The sequence below is a fragment of the Sarcophilus harrisii genome, chromosome 2, assembly GCF_902635505.1.
Source record: "Sarcophilus harrisii chromosome 2, mSarHar1.11, whole genome shotgun sequence".
Classification (NCBI taxonomy): Eukaryota; Metazoa; Chordata; class Mammalia; order Dasyuromorphia; family Dasyuridae; genus Sarcophilus; species Sarcophilus harrisii.
The window spans coordinates 593,388,185-593,408,407 of record NC_045427.1 but is presented as its reverse complement, the minus strand read 5'-3'; the positions used below and the strand labels follow the sequence as shown (position 1 = coordinate 593,408,407).

Below are 20,223 nucleotides of genomic sequence, written 5' to 3'. Positions count from 1 at the left end.
AGACATACTCATTGAGGGGAGGGTATTAGCAGGGAAACAAGCAAGACTTTTTTATAAGTGATATTAATCAATGTTTTTCATCTCACAGGGGTCTGAAAAATGTAGAGAATTTAAGATCTCATTTTACTTAGTCTTTGTTGACTGAAAAAGCATTTGTTTGAGTCCTTTTAGTAAAGTCCCTTCCATCAAAATGATTCAATATTAGTTGGAAGATAAAACTACAGCTATAACGGTTTTAATGATTCCAATAAATATCTACTAAGGCTTAAAACAGGAATATGCTAATGAAAGATAATTGATTAGCAATTTTCAACTCTGGGGCCAGCTATTGTCCATTTGTGCTGTTTCAGATGTACCAGTTGTTGGCAAAATTCTATACAGTGTCCATCTAAATGCATGTTAAAATCTGAGCAATCTTTATCCGTTGCTCTTTCTTGTATGGACATAAGCCAAAATTTTTTGAGTCAATATTGCTCTTTACCAGAAGGTTCTGAATGTCCTGAGGCTTGATGCAGTCAGAACAATGTTTCATGCAAAGAGGAAGACCTCACTATCCACAAAGCATTCCTGCTGGATCCCAGAGTCTTCGCTGGAACTCTTCTACCCATAGAGGCATATTCCTGTTTTAAGCCTTGATATTTATAAGAATCACTAAAACAGTTATATCTATCTTTTATCTTGCAAGTAATTAATCATCATTTTATAATTTTAATAAGTAGGTATGTTAGAAAAAAGTACAGAATAAAATTAAATAAATGCACAGAAAATCAGATACTTCTTTCCCCCTCCCCCTATTTGATAGTATTTTATTTTTTCCAATTAGATGTAATGGTAGTTTTCAGAGATATTGAGTTCCAAATTTTTTCTCTCTGCCTCCCTTACCTCCCCCTTCCCTAGGATAGTAAGTAATCTGATATAAATTATATACAAGTACAATTATGTTAAACATATTTCCATATTAGTCATGTTGTAAAAGAAGAATTGGAACAAAAGAGAAAAACCACAAGAAAGAAAAAAAAAAGTGAAAATAGTATGCTTTGATCTGCATTCAATTTCTGTAGCTCTTTTTTTGGATGTGGATGCATTTTCCATCGCAAGTCTACTGGAATTTTTTTTGAGAAGATTTGAGTCTATCATAGTTGATCATCACACAGTATTGCTATTACTGTGTATAATGTTCTCTTGGTTCTGCTCCCTTCACTCAGCATCAGTTCATATAAATCTTTCCAGGTTTTTCTGAAATCTGCCTATTCATCATTTCTTTTAGAATAATAGTCTTCTATTACGTTTATATACCACAACTTAATCAACCATTTCCCTCAGTTTCCAATTCCTTGTCTTCACAAAAAGAGGCTACAATTTTTGAACACATTGGTTCTTTTCTTTAGATATTTATTACAGAATATTTAAGACATTTAGTCAAATGTAGTTGAAACATAAAACACTTTTCATGATAACAGAATTTAGAGAAAGGACCTATAAGTGTGGTCTATAAAGGTCACATGGAAATAAGGGGAGATGGACTTTAAAGAACAGAAAGGATATTTATTCAGTGAGAAACAATTAGAAAACGAACCTGTTTGGAGCAGAGAATATTGGAGTAGTGGAAAATAGGGATAGGATAAATGATCACATTTTGGAGGGACTTAAAAAAAGACAGGCAAAGAAGTTTAGATTTGATTCACGGGCATTAAGAGACCATTGTAACTTTTTTATTCAGTTAGCAATCATTTGTTTATATTCCAGTCTTTGTGCTAGTGCTGGAAATACAAAGACAAAAACAAGTCCTGCCTTCAAGGAGCTTATATTCTTTTTTTTTTTTTTTAAATTATTATTATTAAAGCTTTTTATTTACAAAACATATACATGGGTAATTTTTTCCAACATTGACCCTTGCATAGCTTTTTGTTATGTTGCATAACTTTCCCCCCACTCCCTCCCCCTAGCTGGCAGGTAGTCCAATACATGTTAAATATATTGAAATACATGTTAGAGCCAATATATGTGTACGTATTTATACAGTTGTCTTGCTGCATAAGAAAAAAGAGGGAAAGAAAGAAGGAAGAAAAAGAAAAACTGAGAAAGAAAACAAATTGCAAGCAAATAACAACAGAGAGAGTGAGAATGCTATCCCATACTCTGTTCCCATGCTTCTCTGTCTGGCTGTAGATGGCTCTCTTCATTACTAAACAATAGGAATTGGTTTGAATCATCTCACTGTTGAAGAGAGCCACGAAGGAGCTTATATTCTATAGGAAGAGATCACATATGTACATATAAATACATGTAAAATACATAAAAGGTTAGTTGAAGATGAAGGACTTATCAGAGGAATTAGGAAAGGACTCATATAGGAAGGGGTATTTGAACTGAGCTCTGAAGGAAACTAGAAGTTTCAAGAGGGAAAAGTAAAGACAGAGTAAATTCCAGAAATGAAAGATAATCTGCAAAGGTAGAGAGACAAGAGATGGTATATTGTGCTTGACAGATTAAATAGAAGAGTGTTTGAAGGGAAATAATCTACAATAAGGTTAGAAAACTAGCTTGGCAACTTGCTAAATGCTTTGAATGTCTTTTTTGAATAATATGACATGCAGTACTTTGTTTTAGGAAGATTACACAGGCAGCATTATCCAAGTTAGTTTGGAAAGATTGCTGTCAAAGAGACCCATTAAGAGACTTTTTCAGTAAAGAAAAATGAGGTGTTAAAGCCTGAATTAGAATGGTGGCAATAGGAATGGAGAGGAGGAAGACTCTTTGAGACAGTGCTAAAGGATTATAGGATAAAGTTGAGGGGAAAAGCAAAGATGATTCTTGAAACTATACTTTGGTACCTTGGGAAGTGATTGTACCATTTACAGAGATATATGAATTAGATTTTTCAGTAGAGTATGATGGATATAGAAGGTGCTGTTTCCTGTCAGATTTGATTATTTAGTGTGTTTATTATTTTAAAATTTTTGTTGTTGTTACAAGAAAGGATTTGATGAGAAGAGGTTTCATAAAGGGAAATGATTAATATCTTAAGTAAGGCAACAAATAAACTTTTTAAAACAATGTTAATTGGTTGAAAATCAAAGCAGAAATATCCTTAAAAGAGTTGAAATTAGGGGCAGCTGGTTGGCATAGTGGGAAGAAAATTGGCCCTGAAGTCAGGAGGACCTGAGTTCAAATCCAGCCTCAGACACTTAACATTTACTAGCTGTGTGACCTTAGGCAAGTCGCTTAACTCTAAATACTTTGCCAAAAAAAATTTTTATTTGAAATTAAAAGACTGAAGACATATGGTAATGTAGAGGCAAAGTAATTTCTTGGAGTCATTATTATAAAGGAAAAAATTGTACCATTGGGAGAAAATAAGCTTTTTGAGGGAGTAAGTATGGAGAGAACTAAAGGCTAAGGAAATTTGTCTTGGAGAAACTAATATTCCCTCTTTGAATAGTTCAGAGTGCCAATGAAGTAGACAGAAAAGGAGCAGGTAAAGAATAGTTTTGTAGGATTTGAGAAACTTGTTAGATATTTTGAAAAGTAAACGCTGGTCTAGTGATTTCAAATGTAGGCAAGTCAAGAAAAATGAAGATTGAGAACAGGGCATTGGATTGATATAAAAGGGAAGTTGTTAGCACTTCCTTTAGAAATAATAGTTATTAAAATTGTGGGAAAAGAAGCCAAAGGAGTCAGTGAATGCTGAAGAAATATTGCTGTGGAATCATTCATGCAAGAAATTTGTGCAAGGAATGGTGGAAATTGCATAGTAGGAGATTCTAGTGATGTTTTGTTTTGTTTTAGCTAAGGGTGACATGCATGGGAGTGTGTTGTGTGTGTGTGAGGGAGAGGGACAGGGAAGATGTTTTATGGGTCAAGATCTTAGACATTGGAATGAGATTGAGGTATTAAAAGAGTAGTTTATCTTGGCAAAGAAGAGAGCCATCTGTTTTTGAGAATGGAGGGTAAAGAAAAAGATGGGCAAAAGCGTTGAGAACTTTAGCAGACTGGCCAAAGGGAATTGAGAATTTCCATCTGATGGCCTCGATGTTCTCAGTACTCCCTAGTCAGTGAGGGAAATTGTTAGGCTTTAAAAGTTTATTTAATATTTAATGAAAAATAAAAACAGATGTAGGGTGAGAATTTCTTTCTAATGTAGTTTTCAGTGTTTTTCTTTTAAAAGTAACATACCTCACTTTAATTTTTTTCAATATTCTTACTCTTTTAATTAGTAGTAAACTAGTAATGAACTTGGTAATAAAGGAAAAATACCAACTTTTAACTAAATGCCTGCTTATATAATACCTTAGAATTCTAGTACAGTGCTTTGAGATATCTTAAGTATCTCAAAGTGAATTTGATCAAGGAGAAGGAAGCTATTGGATTACTTAATATTCCTGTCTGTTTTAAAGGACCAGTATTTTTAGAGCATCGGGATGAGCTTGAAGGAGTATACAAAGTTTACTGCCAGAATCATGATGAGGCCATTGCACTGCTGGAGATATATGAGAAAGAGGAGAAGATCCAGAAGCATCTTCTAGAATACTTGGAAAACCTTAAGTAGGAACTTTGATTTTTTTTGTCCCTTTCTCAGTCTCTGCTCTTTTTCTCTTTCCACTCTTGCTTCCTCTTAACTCTGTCCTGTTTCAGAATTCAGCCTAATATGTCAAACAGATGTTTTTGAATCATCAAGTTATGAAACTGGAAGGGGTTTAAATAGCCCAAGCCTAAAATCCCGGGATGACTGTGGAACCATTTCAACTTTCTGGTGACCAAAAGTGAACTTAAGATTTTACTACTTACCAACTCAAGGTTGGAAAGGCTGTTATTATTTATTGATTTGGGGAAGGTAACACAAGACAGGGAAGGAAGGAGAAGATTGAAAGAAGGGATAAATCTTTTGTTTTTAATTAAACATCTTCATCTTATTAGACATAATTTTTTAGATTTACTTATAGGGACTTCAGTTGAAATTCCTATTCTTTTTGACTTTTTTGAATTAATTTAAGTTTGGAAGTTCTATAAATGTTGAGTTAACATTTCTAGGTCATTGGGTTCTAGGTGACCCAAAACTTTCCCTAAAAAGCATCAAGAGAACTTGTTCCAAGTAAATAATTCCAGGATAGGGACAAAGACCAAGTGCTGTTACTGTTGGCAGATCACCAAGCCACATTTCCCTAGATATAACAGTTCTACCTCTTTAAGGGAAGATGCAAATAATAAGATATATTTAATCACAGATTCTTCACACACACACACACACACACACACAGTATGAAATTGGATTTTTCACTTTCCCTATTAACATTTGAGAAACTACCATTGGCCAAACCAATCATTTGGGGCGGGGGAGGACAGGGATATAAATCCTTTATTTATTTTTATTAAAGCATTTTATTTTTCAAAACATATGTGTGGACAATTCTTCAGCATTAGTCCTTGCAAAACCCTGTGTTCCAATTTTACCCCTGCTCTCCCCTAGATGGCAAGTAGTCCAATATATGTTAAATATGGGTAGAAATATATGTTAAATCCAATATATGTATACATATTTATATAATTATCGCACCACACAAGAAAAAAAAAGAGAAGCAAAATAAGATGCAAACAATAACAAAAAGAATGAAAATGCTATATTATGAACCACACTCAGTTCCCTCAGTCCTCTCTCTGGGTATAGATGGCTCTCTTCATTACAAGATCATTGGAACTGGTTTGAATGATCTCATTGTTGAAGACAGCCACGTCCATCAGACTTGATCATTATATAATCTTGTTGTTGCCGTGTATAATGATCTCCCGGTTCTGCTCACTTCACTTAGAACATCACTTCATTTAAGTGTCTCCAGGCCTCTCCAAAATCATCTTGCTGATCGTTTCTTAAAAAACAATAATATTCCATAACATTCATATACAATAATTTATTCAGCCATTCTCTAATTGATGGGCATCCACTCAGTTTCCAGTTTCTTCCCACTACATAAAGGGCTGCCACAAACATTTTTGCACATGTGGGAGAGATATAAATCTTTCTCAAATACTAAATCCCATGTCCAAGCCTTGTTTTAAGTACAATAGCCAGACACCTGAGTAAAAGAATACTTTCAATTATGAGGTTTATCTCTTCTTTCAAGTAGTCTAGATAAGGCAGGAACTTCCAGTTTCCTTTTTTCCTATGTGATTTGGTGTAATGAGTAAATATCCATGCCTTGAGATTAATATGAAAAACCTCTAACAAGTTGTCTTATTTTTTTTTTTTTTTTAAATATTCTCTATCTTATAGGACCCTGTACAGTGAATGGTAAGTTCCCTGTTTCTTATTTTCAGTCTGTTCATTTTTCCATTGATTTTTTTTCTCCCCATATAATCTTTTATAAAAACATAAATTATGTTTTGCATATAAATGACCCAAAAGTTGTGATGATTGTTAAAATATCTTTATCTTCTCCTATAGGGGTTGCACAAACTACATTAACTTGGGCTCCTTCCTCATCAAACCAGTGCAGAGAGTTATGCGTTACCCACTGCTGCTAATGGAGCTCCTGAATTCCACCCCAGAATCTCACCCTGACAAAGCTCCTTTAACCAATGCTGTCTTTGCTGTCAAAGAAATCAACGTCAATATCAATGAATATAAACGTCGAAAGGATTTAGGTAAGATTGGCATGGAAAAATTCTTAGAAAAGAAGGTTATGAGAAGAAAAGCCCTTGGATGAGAGGGTTAGCAAAAAAGATATTTGGAAATTAAAACAGAGTGGTGGAATTGTATGGGGATGTAATTTTTATAAATTGTTATTTTAAACTAAACTACAAATAAAAACCAACATTAAGATACATAAATACATAAATGAAGTCATATTATAGCTGTTAACTTCAGTTATTTAACTATGTAACTTTAACAAGATAATAACAAAAGTAGTCTTGTTTCCATCTTTTTTTCTGAGCTCTTTTATTCCTGTTGTATATTTTTAGAGATTTTGTTATAATTTTTACATACATAGGTATAGTCGGTATCCTTCTCTTTCTTCAGCGAGGTATATTAGGTCTTATTTTGCTATTAAATCCTAATTTTAGAGCCAAATCCTTTAATCCCCATCAGTGTTTTAGAGAGTACTTGTTCAGTTACTAATTTGAGTTTTGCACTTTAGTCCTTAAGTACCGTAAAGGAGATGAAGACAGCCTAATGGAGAAAATCTCTAAACTTAATATCCACTCCATCATTAAGAAATCCAACAGAGTAAGCAGTCACCTAAAGCACCTCACTGGTTTTGCTCCTCAGGTATGATCCTAGAATATCCTGGACTACTTAAGAGAAAATTGATGTATTTGTTCATGATTAGCAGGTGTAGCTATCCATTCACGAGTTCTGCACATGAATTTGAATAGAAGAAAAAGCAGTTTTCTCAGGAGTAGAGTCTTATTTGTCTCTTAGACTGTACACTATAATTTAGGGACACATTTCTTCACTAATCCCCAGGGATTTGCTACCTTCCCTCTATTCCCACCATGAGATAACTGTTCATTCCAAAAAGTCTGTTTCTTCCTTTGTCAATTGTTGTAATATGCCACTAGGAACCTGAAGCCACTGGCTCTGTGTATTAATTTACTCTTTGAATACATAACTAGGAATACATTCAAGGAACTTATAAAGAACAGACAAATATATATTAAAAAATGAGAACAAAATATAACTTATGTACCTAATTAATGTGTTTTATGAGTTCTCATAGTTCACTGGAAGACAATGAATGCTGGAGATTCAGGGAAAACTTCATGGAAGAAATGAGATTTGAGATGATCTTTAAATGACATAAAGGAATTAAGTCAGTGAAGAGGGAAGAGCTTTGCAGATTAAGGGAATAAGAAGGAGAGCATAGAGGTTAGAATTGACTGTACCCTGTGCCAGGGACAATAATGAGCAACCTGATCAGACCACAATAGTATTTTGTGAAAGTGGGAAATGCATTTGGATAGGTAGAGACCTGAATTATATATGGCTTGGAAAGATAGATGTAGAAAATTAGTTTTGGTCCATTGGAAATTGGGAGCCAATTGAAATGAAAAGGTTTTAATTGGGCATTGTGCCTTGATTGTGGACAGAAAGAAAAGGCATGTCTTTTTTGTTTGTCTTGTACAGATAAGAGATGAAGCTTTTGAAGAAACTGAGAAGAACTTCAGAATGCAAGAAAGACTTATTAAGTCTTTTATCCGAGACCTTTCCCTCTACCTTCAACACATTCGTGTCAGTAAATAACTCGCCATATTTATGTATTACATACTTACTTGAATCTGTTAGTACATTTTGTTTTCAAAGCAATAAATCTCCCTTATAAGTATTTTTCTCCATCCCTGTAGGAGTTGTTAACAAGTTATTAAAGAAAGGAGGGCAGCCTTTAATTTTGAGGATGTTTCATAAACCTTGAATACAGACCAACTCAATTTCCCTATTTTACAGATTAAGAAACTGAGGCCTAGGGAGGTTAAGTAACAAAGTTGTACAGATAGTGAATAGTAGAGCTAAAAGATGAATCCAATTTTTCTGACTTTAAATTTAGTCTCCTTTGAGCTGCAGTAGTCTGCCTTGCTTATAGGCATTTGCTATGGTTCTTACTCCAGGAATCAGCATGTATGAAAGTTCTGGCTGCCATGAGCATGTGGGATGTGTGTATGGAGAAGGGAAATGGAGACTTGGAACAGTTTGAGAAAGTACATCGTTATATCAGTGACCAACTCTTCACGGATTTTGTAAGTTTCTTCCTCTGGTACTATTTCTTACATGTTGGCCTCCTTCCTATTCATAACTATCTTTGATATCCATGTACTGAAAAAAGTTCTAGAAATGTGAATATATAGGAATTACTCATAGGCTCTTGAGTTGTGCTAATATCAGGGTTTTGGTTATGGAACGTGATGTGCTAAGTTAAATTTAAATTCAAGTCATACAAAATTAAGTCAATCAAACCTAATTTGCAATTTGAATATTAATATTTTTAGGTCTATACTTGGGCATTAATCATCAAGTTATATTAATTGGTGAAACCTCAAATAGAAATCTAATTAACATAACTTATTAAACACAGTTGTTTGCATATTGGTGAGTGTTACCAGATTGGATAGGTGAATAGATAGAAATTTAAAATGTAGTGCTTTGGATGAATTTTATCCTGGAATGAATCCTTACAAATGTGTCTATGTTCCGGCATTAGAACAAATAGTGAATGTGGGCCGAGAGTGTCATCTTTGACAAAATTAGGCTGGGATTACAGTTCCAGCAGACCAAATGCTTTGTCCAAACAATGTTCCTTTCTCTTCCCCACAGAAAGAAAGGACAGAGCGACTTGTCATCTCACCCCTGAACCAGCTTCTGAGCATGTTCACCGGACCCCACAAGCTGGTGCAGAAGCGCTTCGACAAGCTGCTGGACTTCTGCAACTGCACGGAACGAGCCGAGAAGTTGAAGGACAAGAAGACGCTGGAAGAGCTGCAGTGTGCCCGTAACAACTACGAGGCCTTAAACGCCCAGCTGTTGGACGAGCTCCCTAAATTCAGACATTATGCCCAGGGCCTGTTCTCCAACTGCATCCATGGCTATGCTGAGGCACACTGTGACTTTGTGCACCGGGCCTTGCAGGAGCTGCAGCCGCTTCTCACAGTGAGTGACCAGGGCAGGAGGGAAGAATGGAGGGGGGGGGTGTAGGCAACTTCTTTCTCAGAGTTGGGGCAGGGGGCAGGGGTGGGGTAGGGCTGTGTGGTGATACTGGGAGATCCCAGCAGTGAGACCTGCCCCTGGGCGAGTCTGGCTGCAGTTTGTATTCCTGATCTTCCTTCATGGCTGCCAAAGTGGTGCCCACTTTGGAAGTTTTTCTTATTCCGTGAGGACTGAAGCCTCGGAGCTTGCTGCTTCTCTAAGCCCAAGCCATCCCTGCCCTTGAAGGCCTCTTGTTGTGGGAAGCTTGGTACTTCCCACGGGACTCGTCTTGGCTTTTTGGAAACACCTGCCAAGAGGCCACTGGGTGGGCCGTGGCTCTACCGAGAAGCCCCTCTCTGTCAGAGCGCCACAGGCCCATGACAGCAGCTCTCAAAGGGAGCCTGGCTCTTTCTCCCTCTGCTTTCCCAGCCTCATCCTTGCTCTCCTCTTGTGGCTTCTAGCTGCTGAAAGTGGCTGACAAAGAGGGAAACCTCATCGCTATCTTCCATGAAGAGCACAGCCGAGTTCTTCAGCAGCTCCAAGTCTTCACTTTCTTCCCAGAGTCTCTTCCAGCCACCAAAAAGCCCTTTGAGAGAAAAACCATGGAGCGCCAGTCATCTCGGAAGCCTCTTCAAGGTTTGGTGAGTACAAGATGAAGTTTGTGTACCCAACCCAGTGTGGTAAGAAATAGAATTTATAGAGAGTTCATGAGAGTGAATTTTGTAGCATATGGAAAATAAGAATTCTTTGATTCTTGTCTCATTTCTATTAAAGATGCCTGGATTGATGAATATGTTGATAGAATGTATTTAATGCTGTTCATTTCTGTGAAAAGCATGCTTTGGACTTGATCTTGATAATTAGAAGGGAACTAATTCCTTATTGAGATTATAAAATATCTGTACAGTGAAAGAAATAACTTTTTAAAAATTTCCAACTTTTGGTATTTTTCTTTTAATTAGCTTTTTATTAATTCCTTTTGTTTTTATATCAACCTGATCCCTACACAAACCTAATGAGCTTTTCCCCAAAACAAAGGAAAAACAGCCAAACCAGTTGGTTTGTTACATATGATCAGTTGATCATATGTAACAGCTTGTGCAATGTCCCTCACTTCTTCCTTCCTCAAAGAAGAGAGGTGTGCATTCCTTCTTTAAGGTCAAGAATGGTCATTGCAGTGACATGGTATTTGGCTTTGGTTGAATGTTCTTTTCATTTACGTAATTGTAATCATTAAGTATGGTTTCCTACTTTATTTAATTCATTCAGCTGTTCATCCTTTTCCTCCCCTAAATTCTTCATATTTGATTTTCTTATATCACAAGAATATCCCATTGCATTAATATACAGGTTATTAACTCATTTCCCCATTTATTCATGTGCTTTAAATACCTACTTTTAGGCCACCAAATTATATATAGAGAGGTAAAATGATTAAATTTTTTTAACCCAACTAGCAAAGCATTAAACACAAAAGATCTTGACCTGTACCTATAATAAGGCCAAGTAATCTTAATGATAATAGCTAACATTTATGTAGATTTTACTGTTTGCCAGACTCTGTGCTAAGTACTTGATAATTATGATCTGGTTTGATCCTCACAACAACTCTGAGAGGGAGCTGCTATTCTGATCCCCATTTTTACAGATGAGGAAAATGAGGCAAACAAATGACATGACTTCTCAGAGTAGCACAGCTAGAAAATGTTTGGAGCTGGATTTGAACTGGCTTGAACCCTGGTGCTCTATCTACCTAGGCCTTATATTTTAAAAGAGAGGAAATTTTTGCCATTCCTTTTTTTTTTTTTTTTTTTTTTTTTAAAGCTTTTTATTTTCAAAACATAGATGGGCAGGCAGCCAGGTGGCGCAGTAGATAGAGCACCAGTCCTGAAGTCAGGAGGACTTGAGTTCAAATTTGATCTCAGACACTTAATGCTTCCTGGCTGTGTGACCCTGGGCAAGTCACTCAACCCCAACTGCCTCAGCAAAAACAAAACAAAACATAGAGACAGTTTTCACCATTCACCCTTGCAAAACTTTTGTGTTCCAAATTTTTTTTCTCTCTCCCACATGGCAAGCAATCCAATATATATTAAACATGTGTGATTCTTTTATACATATTTCCATTTTTATCATGTTGCACAATAAAAATCAGATCCAAAAGGAACAAGAATGAGAAAGAAAACAAAATGGAAGCAAATAACCAAAAAAAATGAAAATACTATTTTGTGATCCACACTTAGTCCCCATGACCCTCTCTCTCTGGGTACAGATGGCTCTTTCCATCATAAGAACATTGGAACTATTTACAAATCAGCATAAGGGCCCCCCCCCCTTTTTTTTTTTTTAATGTAACAGCAAATTATTAGATCAAGAAAAAAATATATATATATGTAAAAGAAATTATATTTATGAATATCCATTACTTTCTTCTAAATTATTCTTTGGTTCTCTGCTGTGCACCTTATATACTTTATTTTTTTTTTCTCCCTTCCATCCTCCCAAGCAAGCTACAGTTAAAAAAAGATCTACATATCTATATATCTATATCTATATATGTATAGATATAGATATATAGATTATATATGTAGATATATAAATACATACACACACTCACATACACGTCTTTCCTATCCCTGCTGATTCTTTGCTTTAATTCTATATCATAACTTGCCTTGCTATTACTTAACCTCCTCTATTCAGAGATTCCTCCCTCATCTTTTTCCCTCACCCTTTGCTTTCCCATCCACCCATTCCTCCCCGTCCCTTATTTCTTTATAGATTTTGGAGGGTGCTATAGCCTCATAATATATATGTAGTGTTGCCTATTGAACCCATTCTCAATGTGAGTGGGTTTTCAGAACTATGAGCCCTCCTCTTACCTCTAATGCTTCTGTGTCTATTCTTCCTCTGCACCTCATTTGTATAACATGATTACAATTTTTACCTTAACTCTGCCAGTTTTTTTTTTGAGATTATCCAATTGTTGATGTGAATCTTAAACATATAATATAATTTTTAACATTTCCTGTGTTTAAAAAAAAAAAAAACCATTAACAATTTGTCCATGTTTAAACAGTTTGCCCATGCTGAGTTCCTTAAAATTGATCTTTGATATTGGCTCTTATATATTAAAATTTCTGTTAAGTTTGAGTTTGGTTGATTAAAAGTCCTGAAAATCTGCAAGTTTGTTGAATGTCCATTTTTTTCTCATTCAGAATTACATATAATTTTGTTAGATATGGTATTTTTGGCCACAGGCCTAGTTCTTTTGATTGATGGTAGATATAATTCCAGTGGTCTTTAATTGTAGTTGCTGATAAGTCTTGTACAATTCTAATTGTAGCTCCAGCATATTTGAATTGTCTTTTTTTCTTGTTTCTTGCAAAATTTTCACTTTGATTTGGGGGTTTCAAAATTTGGCAATAATATTCCTGTGTGTTTTCCACAAAGGATCATTTTTGAGGTGGGTGATCAGTAATTTTTTTTTTTTAATTTCTACTTTCCCCTCATGTTCTATCACTCCAAGACTCTTGGATTATTTCTTGCATTATTGTGTCAAAATTCATTTTTTTTTGGTCACAACTTTCTGGCAATCCAATTATTCTTGTATTTTATCTTCTTGATATGTTAATCTAGATCTGTTGTTTTTCTTATAAGATGTTTCACATTCTGTTCTATTTTCAAATTCTTTATAATCTCTTTTGTTATTTCTTGGTCTCTTATGGCTTCATTGGCTTCCTTCCCTTTGCCCGATTCTAATTTTCAAAGAGTTAATTTTCATTTTTGAGCCTCTGTACCTCTTTTTCTAGAGGTTAATTTTTTTTTTTTCATAATCTTCTTGAATTTTTTAGTTTTCTTCAATACCTCTCATTTGATTTTAAAATTCTTTTTTGAGTTTTTCTATAAATGTTCTCTGGGCAAGGACCCATTTCATGGAACTCTGGGATAGAAGCTTTTTTTTTTTTTTTTTTTTTTTTTTTTTTTTTTAATTTTACTGAAGTGTCCTCCTCTGAAGATGAACCCTGGTTTTCCCTGTTCCCATAGTACGTTTCTATGATGGGGTTCTTTCTTCTTTGCCATTTAAATTTTTTTTTTTTTTTTAATAAGAACTATTAGTGTAATCACCTTTAATCATCATTTGGGGAAATGGTGCCTTTGGCTTCACCTCAGCTCTCTCCTCTGCCCAGGAACCCCAAACCAAGAGCTCCCCGCCTCCTGCAAGTGTCCACAGCCAGCAGCATCCCCTGTGCTACTGCTTCTGTACTCACAAGGGCTGGTTTCTTCTCGCCCAAGGTCATATCATGAGGAGCCATTTTTAATCAGTTGTCCTTTTGTGCGTTGCTTTTCAGCCAAGCTACATGCTGCAATCTGATGAACTCCGTGCTGCTCTGCTAGCAAGATATCCCCCTGAGAAACTCTTCCAAGCAGAGCGGAACTTCAATGCTGCCCAAGACCTTGATGTGTCCCTCCTAGAGGGAGACCTCGTGGGTGTGATCAAAAAGAAAGACCCCATGGGCAGTCAGAATCGATGGCTGATTGACAATGGAGGTAAGTATTTGGGAGGGCATTTGGGGCTAGCTGGTCAGCAAGGACAAATAGTATTGTGAGTTACTTGTGAATTTGGTCCATTCTAGAAATATACCAGACTATCTTTTGATCCCTGCCTCATTGAATCAAATGTCTGAAAAGACATTTGTCAAGACAAATGTCAAGACATTATTTGATTTATTCTTTTCCTTTAGGTAATACTATACACGAAGATGACTATCCATTTCTTGTAGATCTTCAAAGGAGACTGTAGCTTATCTTAGAAATATATTTGGTAAAATATCAGTAAAACTTATAACCAATAAAATCTGACCTTTAATAGCTAACTTAACTCCTTCTTGGCATGACTTAAGCCTTTTGAAAAGCAGCACATTATAGTGGAAAGAGAATTTGAGGTAAAATAAGTTCCAGTCCTAGGTGCTGTGGTTACTTATTGAGAAAATTACTTCCCTTCTCTGATCCTCATTTCCTCTTCTGTAAAAGTAGATATCTGCACCATCTTATGAATGCTATTATCACCTCTCTGAAGATGATCCCTAAATCTATATATTGTCTTAACCTCCCCCACATTTCCAACTCTTAAATATATCCACTTAAAATTCTCACTGACAGTTCAAGTGTAACAACATATACAAAACTGAACTGATCATTTTCTTTCCTAAACATTTTCCCCCAAAACATCCCTGTTTCTGTTCATTGTATTCTTGTTATCCAAACTTCTAAATCCCTCCACTCACCATATCCAACTTTTTTACCTCTGTCTCCTTCTTTCTATTTACAGCTGCATCCTAATTCAAGTACCTGTCACCTCTCACCTGAACTGTTCTTATAGTTGTATTGGTCTCCTTTGCTTCTAGTATTCTCCCCTCTCCAGTTTACATTTCACACAGCTATCAAAATAATCCTTCTAAGGGCTAATTTTGTCACTTTCCTGTGCTTTCCTGTTGCTGTTAAGATAAAATGAAGTCTCTTTAGCTTGTCATTTATGGCCTTCTATAGTCTGTCTCCCAGCTCTCTTTTCCTAGTTACTAGTGCATCCCTGAATTTGACATATCATATCCTACATTCATGAACTTGTAGACTTTCCCTTCATGCTTGAAATGCATTCCTTCCTCTTCTCTACTTTTTAGAGGCTTTGTCTTCCTCAGCTAAAATTGTTTTTTCCAGTGTCAGATTTCCCCAGGGATTTCTGTCCGGATCTTGTCTGCCAGGTTATTCCCTACTTACTTCAGCTGTACATTTCTCTATCTAATTCTCTGTACAGATATCGATTCCCCCAAGAAGAATGTTAGCTCCTCAGGGGCAAAGACTATCATTTTATATTTTTGTACCTTGAGCACTTAGCAGAGGGGAGTTTATAGAGGAAACCTTGAATGAACATTCTCTTCACATTATAGTGTTCTAGGAGTGGCATATTTACAGTAGGTATGAGTGGTCATTATTGGACTAGGGGATCGGAGAAACCCTGCAAATACAATTTGTTGGGATTTCAGCCAGACATCAAATCATAGGATTTTAAGATAGGAACTTTAGAGAACACTGAGATGAAAAAAAAAATATTTCAATAAAATTGGTTTTCTTTCTAATCCTGTTTTATTTTAAGCATTTAAAAGCATTCATCTGAGACAGGTTTTGTCTTCCCTGGATTGCCAGAGAGGTTATATATATATATATACTAAAGATTAAGTGCCCTAATTATGTCCACTGAGGTAAAAGGACTTACATGGTGCCTTTGCTGACTTTCACACTTATGTGCTTTCCATTGGAACATATTTCTTGACTCAATAACCTTGGAGATAGAAATTTGGAGTACATGATAGACTAGTTGGTAAATATAGTCTAGTTGAGTTATAAAAACCAATTCCAAAAGTACAGTAGGAGAAAAACATGGTCAGAAAACATTTGCTGCAAAGAAAATTCTAGAGGTTTTATTTGATTTAAACTCAGTATCCTCTGGATGATGTTGCTGTGTTGTTGAAGTATACTTGAAAGAGGAAGTTCCCCCTGAGTTAGAGAGAATCACACCCCTCAGAGAGTGTTCTGAACAGCCTGTGTTAAGAGGGCCTTGATGAGCTGGAGCACTTCCAGAAGGTGACCAGTGTTGAGGGGCATGAAACCACGGCAAGAAAATTATCTGACCAAACTGCAAGACTGTTTTTTTTTGTTCTGTCATTCAGTGCCATCCAACTTTGTGTAACCCCATGGATCATGCCCCGCCAGGCCCACTATCTTCCACCACTCTCCCAAAACCTGCTCTCATGCATGTTTCCATGGTACCACCTAGCCATCTTGTACTCTTCTGTCCCCTTCTTCTTTTGCCTTCAATCTTTCCCATTATCAGAGTTTTTTCCATTGACTCTTATCTTATTATGTGCCAAAGTCATTTAAACTTCAGCTTCAGTATGAGACCTTCCAGTTAATAGCCTGACTTAATTTCTTTACATATTGACTGATTTGATCTCTTTGCTGTCTAAGAGACTCTTGTCTCCAGAATCACATCAAAAGCATAAATTCTGTGGTGTTCAGCTTTCCTTACAGTCCAACTAAGAGAAGACTTAGGTGATATTATTTCTGTCTTGATATATTTGAATGGTAGCCCTATGAAAGCAGAAGTAGATTGAATACATAAATCTTCAAAGGCAAAGCTAGAAGCGTGGAATGGGACTTCTCGTCAGACATATTTTGCACAGTCTAGAAAGAACTTCTACCAATTAGAAGAGTCCAAAAGTGAAAGGAGAAGCTTCTGAGGGATGTTACTCATTTTGGCACAGAGTCAGGCAGGAGGTGGGGTTGGGGACCCTCTAATAAGCATTGGTGAAGTGCCCTTTGTGTTAAGTGGGGAGAGGGTAGGACTTGTAGTCAGAAAATCAGCCTCAGACATTGATTGGTAGATATTATTATTACTGCTTGAAGAGTTTAAAAAATCACTTTACAAAAAGGTTTAGATATACATTTTTTCATTGAGACAGTATAGCAGTCCTATAAAATAGGTACTACAGATGTACTACAAATTATCCCCATTTTACAGATGAGGAAACTTGAGATGTAGAGAGATTAAGCAACTTGCCATTGATCTCACAGCCAGTCATTAGAGGCATAATTTGAACTCCGGTCTTCTTCTTGACTTTAGGTGCAATATTTGGTTCACTCTTTTATTTCTTTGCTGCCTTGAAAACTGCTGACCTTTGTCTTTATTTACTACAGTCACCAAAGGCTTTGTGTACAGCTCCTTCTTGAAGCCCTACAACCCACGTCGGAGCCATTCAGATGTTTCTGTTGGAAGCCATTCCTCCAATGAATCAGAGCACAGCAATTCATCCCCCAAATTCCCCCGACAGAATAGCAACACTGCCTTGTCCATAAATCCTGGAAATGTAGCGGCAGAATTCACAACAGGACCACTCCAGCAGCCTGCTCAGAACTCTTCCTTGTGGCATCAGTCAGGCCAGGAGAACGTCCATACTTCTTTGAACTCAGTTGTTGCTGAGGAAAGTCCTTCTGGATTCCTCCTAGACAAAGACTCTCCTTCCCAAACCAGGTCCTTGAATACTGTGGACTTAGTAGATTTAGCCAGAGATTTTGACCAACCGACTCCTGCTGTGAAGGGCTACCGTCACTCCAGTCATCCTGAAGTAGTTAGCCAAGTAGTATCACGACGCAATGGGCAGCCTAGGCAAGGGGGAGACCTCTTAAAGGGATATTCAAAGATGCTGCCCCCAGTGGAAGATCAAAACGAAGAGCTGGAAAGCATTGAGGCATCAGGCAATCAGGTGAGGGCTACCCACAGAACTTCTTATTTACCATTAAGAGATAGAAGATGATCAAGATGAGAATTGCTTTCTCCTTTGGGTTGTTCATGTGAGGGCATAAAGAGAGAATCTGGTCCTTGAGCACTCTCTGTAATTCATCCTTAAAGAGCCACTTTGGGAACTTTCTGTGGGAGCACTGTGGCCACCCAATAACTGTGTTGACTGAAGATTTTCCAGGCTTAAGGCCCTAAGACTGAATCTTGGTTGCAGATGCTCTATTTCTAACTCATTCTTTTCTCTCATACAGGTTTATTTTGCTGTCTACACTTTCAAGGCCCGGAGCCCAAATGAATTGAGTGTATTGGCTAACCAGAAACTCAGGATCCTTGAGTTCAAAGATGTTACAGGAAACAAAGAATGGTGGTTAGCTGAACTGAATGGGAAGAGAGGCTATGTTCCATCCAATTACATCCGAAAAACTGAGTACACCTGAATCTACACTGCTTCCTGTTCAGTCCTGCTTTTGTTTCCACTTGACAGGAGGGGTTCTAGAAAGGAGCCCACTGAAGAAAAGAGAGAGAAAAAAGGGGCCTCACACCACCTGTCTCTGATATAGAGGGGTCGTCTGCACTGTTTAACCTCGGAATGGCAGAGTACAAGACAGAAACCTTGTTGACTGCAATGGAATTATGAATGCTGCTGCTCATTAGAATTAGTAGAAAAATGGACTCCCAAACTTAGAGGTAGACCAGACATCACAAGGCCTGGAATCCACATAGAGAAAGAATATTTACAACCAGAAAACTAGTGTTCCTGCATATCAAAGTGATGGTGCCTTAGCCTCAGGGTTTTAGAGGTGACTGACACAGCTTGCTATGCTATAGCTTGGTTTGAGCTTGCACACAGCCCCAGGATCGAGTGATGAGATGCTGATTTGGATCAAGTGAAAGGGGATGGTTATTTGAGTTGTGGCCTGACCTGTGACCCGTTCAGACTGTGCTTCTGGTTGGATCTTTACATATGGCAGTGATATTGTTGGACCTAACAGACCTAATGATTGTAAGCCCCCTTGAATACCACCAGTCTTCAATACACAAATGCATATCCCCAACTTGAAAAAGTTCCCAGATACTAACAATCCTTTTGTTAACATGTTTCTCCCTTCCCTGCTTCTGGTATGTAAAATATCAGCTTTTTCTTTACTCCTTCTAAGGTGCTAAGAGCCCTTCAACTGAATGAATTCTTTCTCCTGTCTTGGGGCATAAAATAGTTCTTCCCATTATAGCTCACCCAAGTGGAAATGACCCTTTTTTATTATTACACTAAATGTGAACAATATTATCACATAGCCTCTCTCTGGGTGGCTCCACAGCCCCAAGCCAGTAGGGCTAGAGTTGCAGCCATTCTGTAGACAGCTTTAGAGATAGGTTGGGATGCTTGGGCCAAACCAGCATTGGAATATTTCTGGGGATGTTTTACCCTCCTCAGTGCAGCGAGGCCTCCCTTTTCCAGAATATCCCTGGATGCTGGGATGGTATTCTCCTTCTCTTGTTAGACTAGGATTTCCTAGAATCATTAGGGAGTTCTCTGAGGTGAACTGTAGCTGGAGGAGGAGAATAGGGCCATGTAATCAAAGTAACAATGGAATTGTGTGTATGTCTATATCATAGACACAGGATTGTCAAAACAAGCTCTATCTGCTTCTTATTTTCTATCAGCTCAGAACATAATCCCCAACCTACATTCATGTCAGGGTCATTTTCCACTAAAACATATTACAGAGCTGTTCCTCACCCCCAGGCATGATCCTGTTTGTTTACAAGAACTTTGCCATCCTGGAACCACTTATGATTAGTATTCAAAGGAATGGTCTCTCTGGACCTCCCCTTTCAACTTCTGCTCCTCAAAATCAAGCCATCCTTGAAGGAATTAGGAAAATAACAACTTGCCCTTTCCCTCCCAGCACTGGGAGATGTCTGCTGCTCTTATTAGGGGAGAGAAAGAGGTTTTCTCCTTTACTCTTGGACTGTGAGTCATTTTTAGAGTTGTGGATACTAAATTAGTCCTTTTTGTAAATAAATTTTTTTTTAAAAAGTGAAAGACCCTTGGCACATTTTATCTTTTATCCAATATGTTTTTGGTCGTTGGACATTTTCACAATAAATTTCATAGAAATAAGCAACTTTATTAAATAAAAAAATGCTTTCTTCAGGATCCTTTGTTTCCTTAAACTTAACATAATGGGAATTT

The 20,223-nt window shown here is 37.0% G+C and overlaps 1 protein-coding gene across 4 annotated transcripts in view; it reads left to right on the top strand.

The window, feature by feature from the left end:
* Positions 1-20,187, top strand: part of DNMBP (dynamin binding protein) — a 115,924-nt gene extending 95,737 nt beyond the window's left edge. For 2 of the 4 annotated variants that reach the window (XM_031956246.1, XM_031956247.1), the window contains 11 exons: positions 4,398-4,545; positions 6,269-6,286; positions 6,440-6,639; positions 7,134-7,264; positions 8,123-8,227; positions 8,602-8,730; positions 9,305-9,637; positions 10,135-10,314; positions 14,026-14,224; positions 17,429-17,994; positions 18,281-20,187. In XM_031956246.1, coding sequence (XP_031812106.1) covers positions 4,398-4,545; positions 6,269-6,286; positions 6,440-6,639; positions 7,134-7,264; positions 8,123-8,227; positions 8,602-8,730; positions 9,305-9,637; positions 10,135-10,314; positions 14,026-14,224; positions 17,429-17,994; positions 18,281-18,466 — 2,195 coding nt within the window. In that variant the 3' untranslated portion in view covers positions 18,467-20,187. The remainder of the gene's footprint in view (positions 1-4,397; positions 4,546-6,268; positions 6,287-6,439; positions 6,640-7,133; positions 7,265-8,122; positions 8,228-8,601; positions 8,731-9,304; positions 9,638-10,134; positions 10,315-14,025; positions 14,225-17,428; positions 17,995-18,280) is intronic. The other 2 variants (XM_031956245.1, XM_023494699.2) reach the window with 1 other exon arrangement.
* Positions 20,188-20,223: the final 36 nt, after the last annotated feature.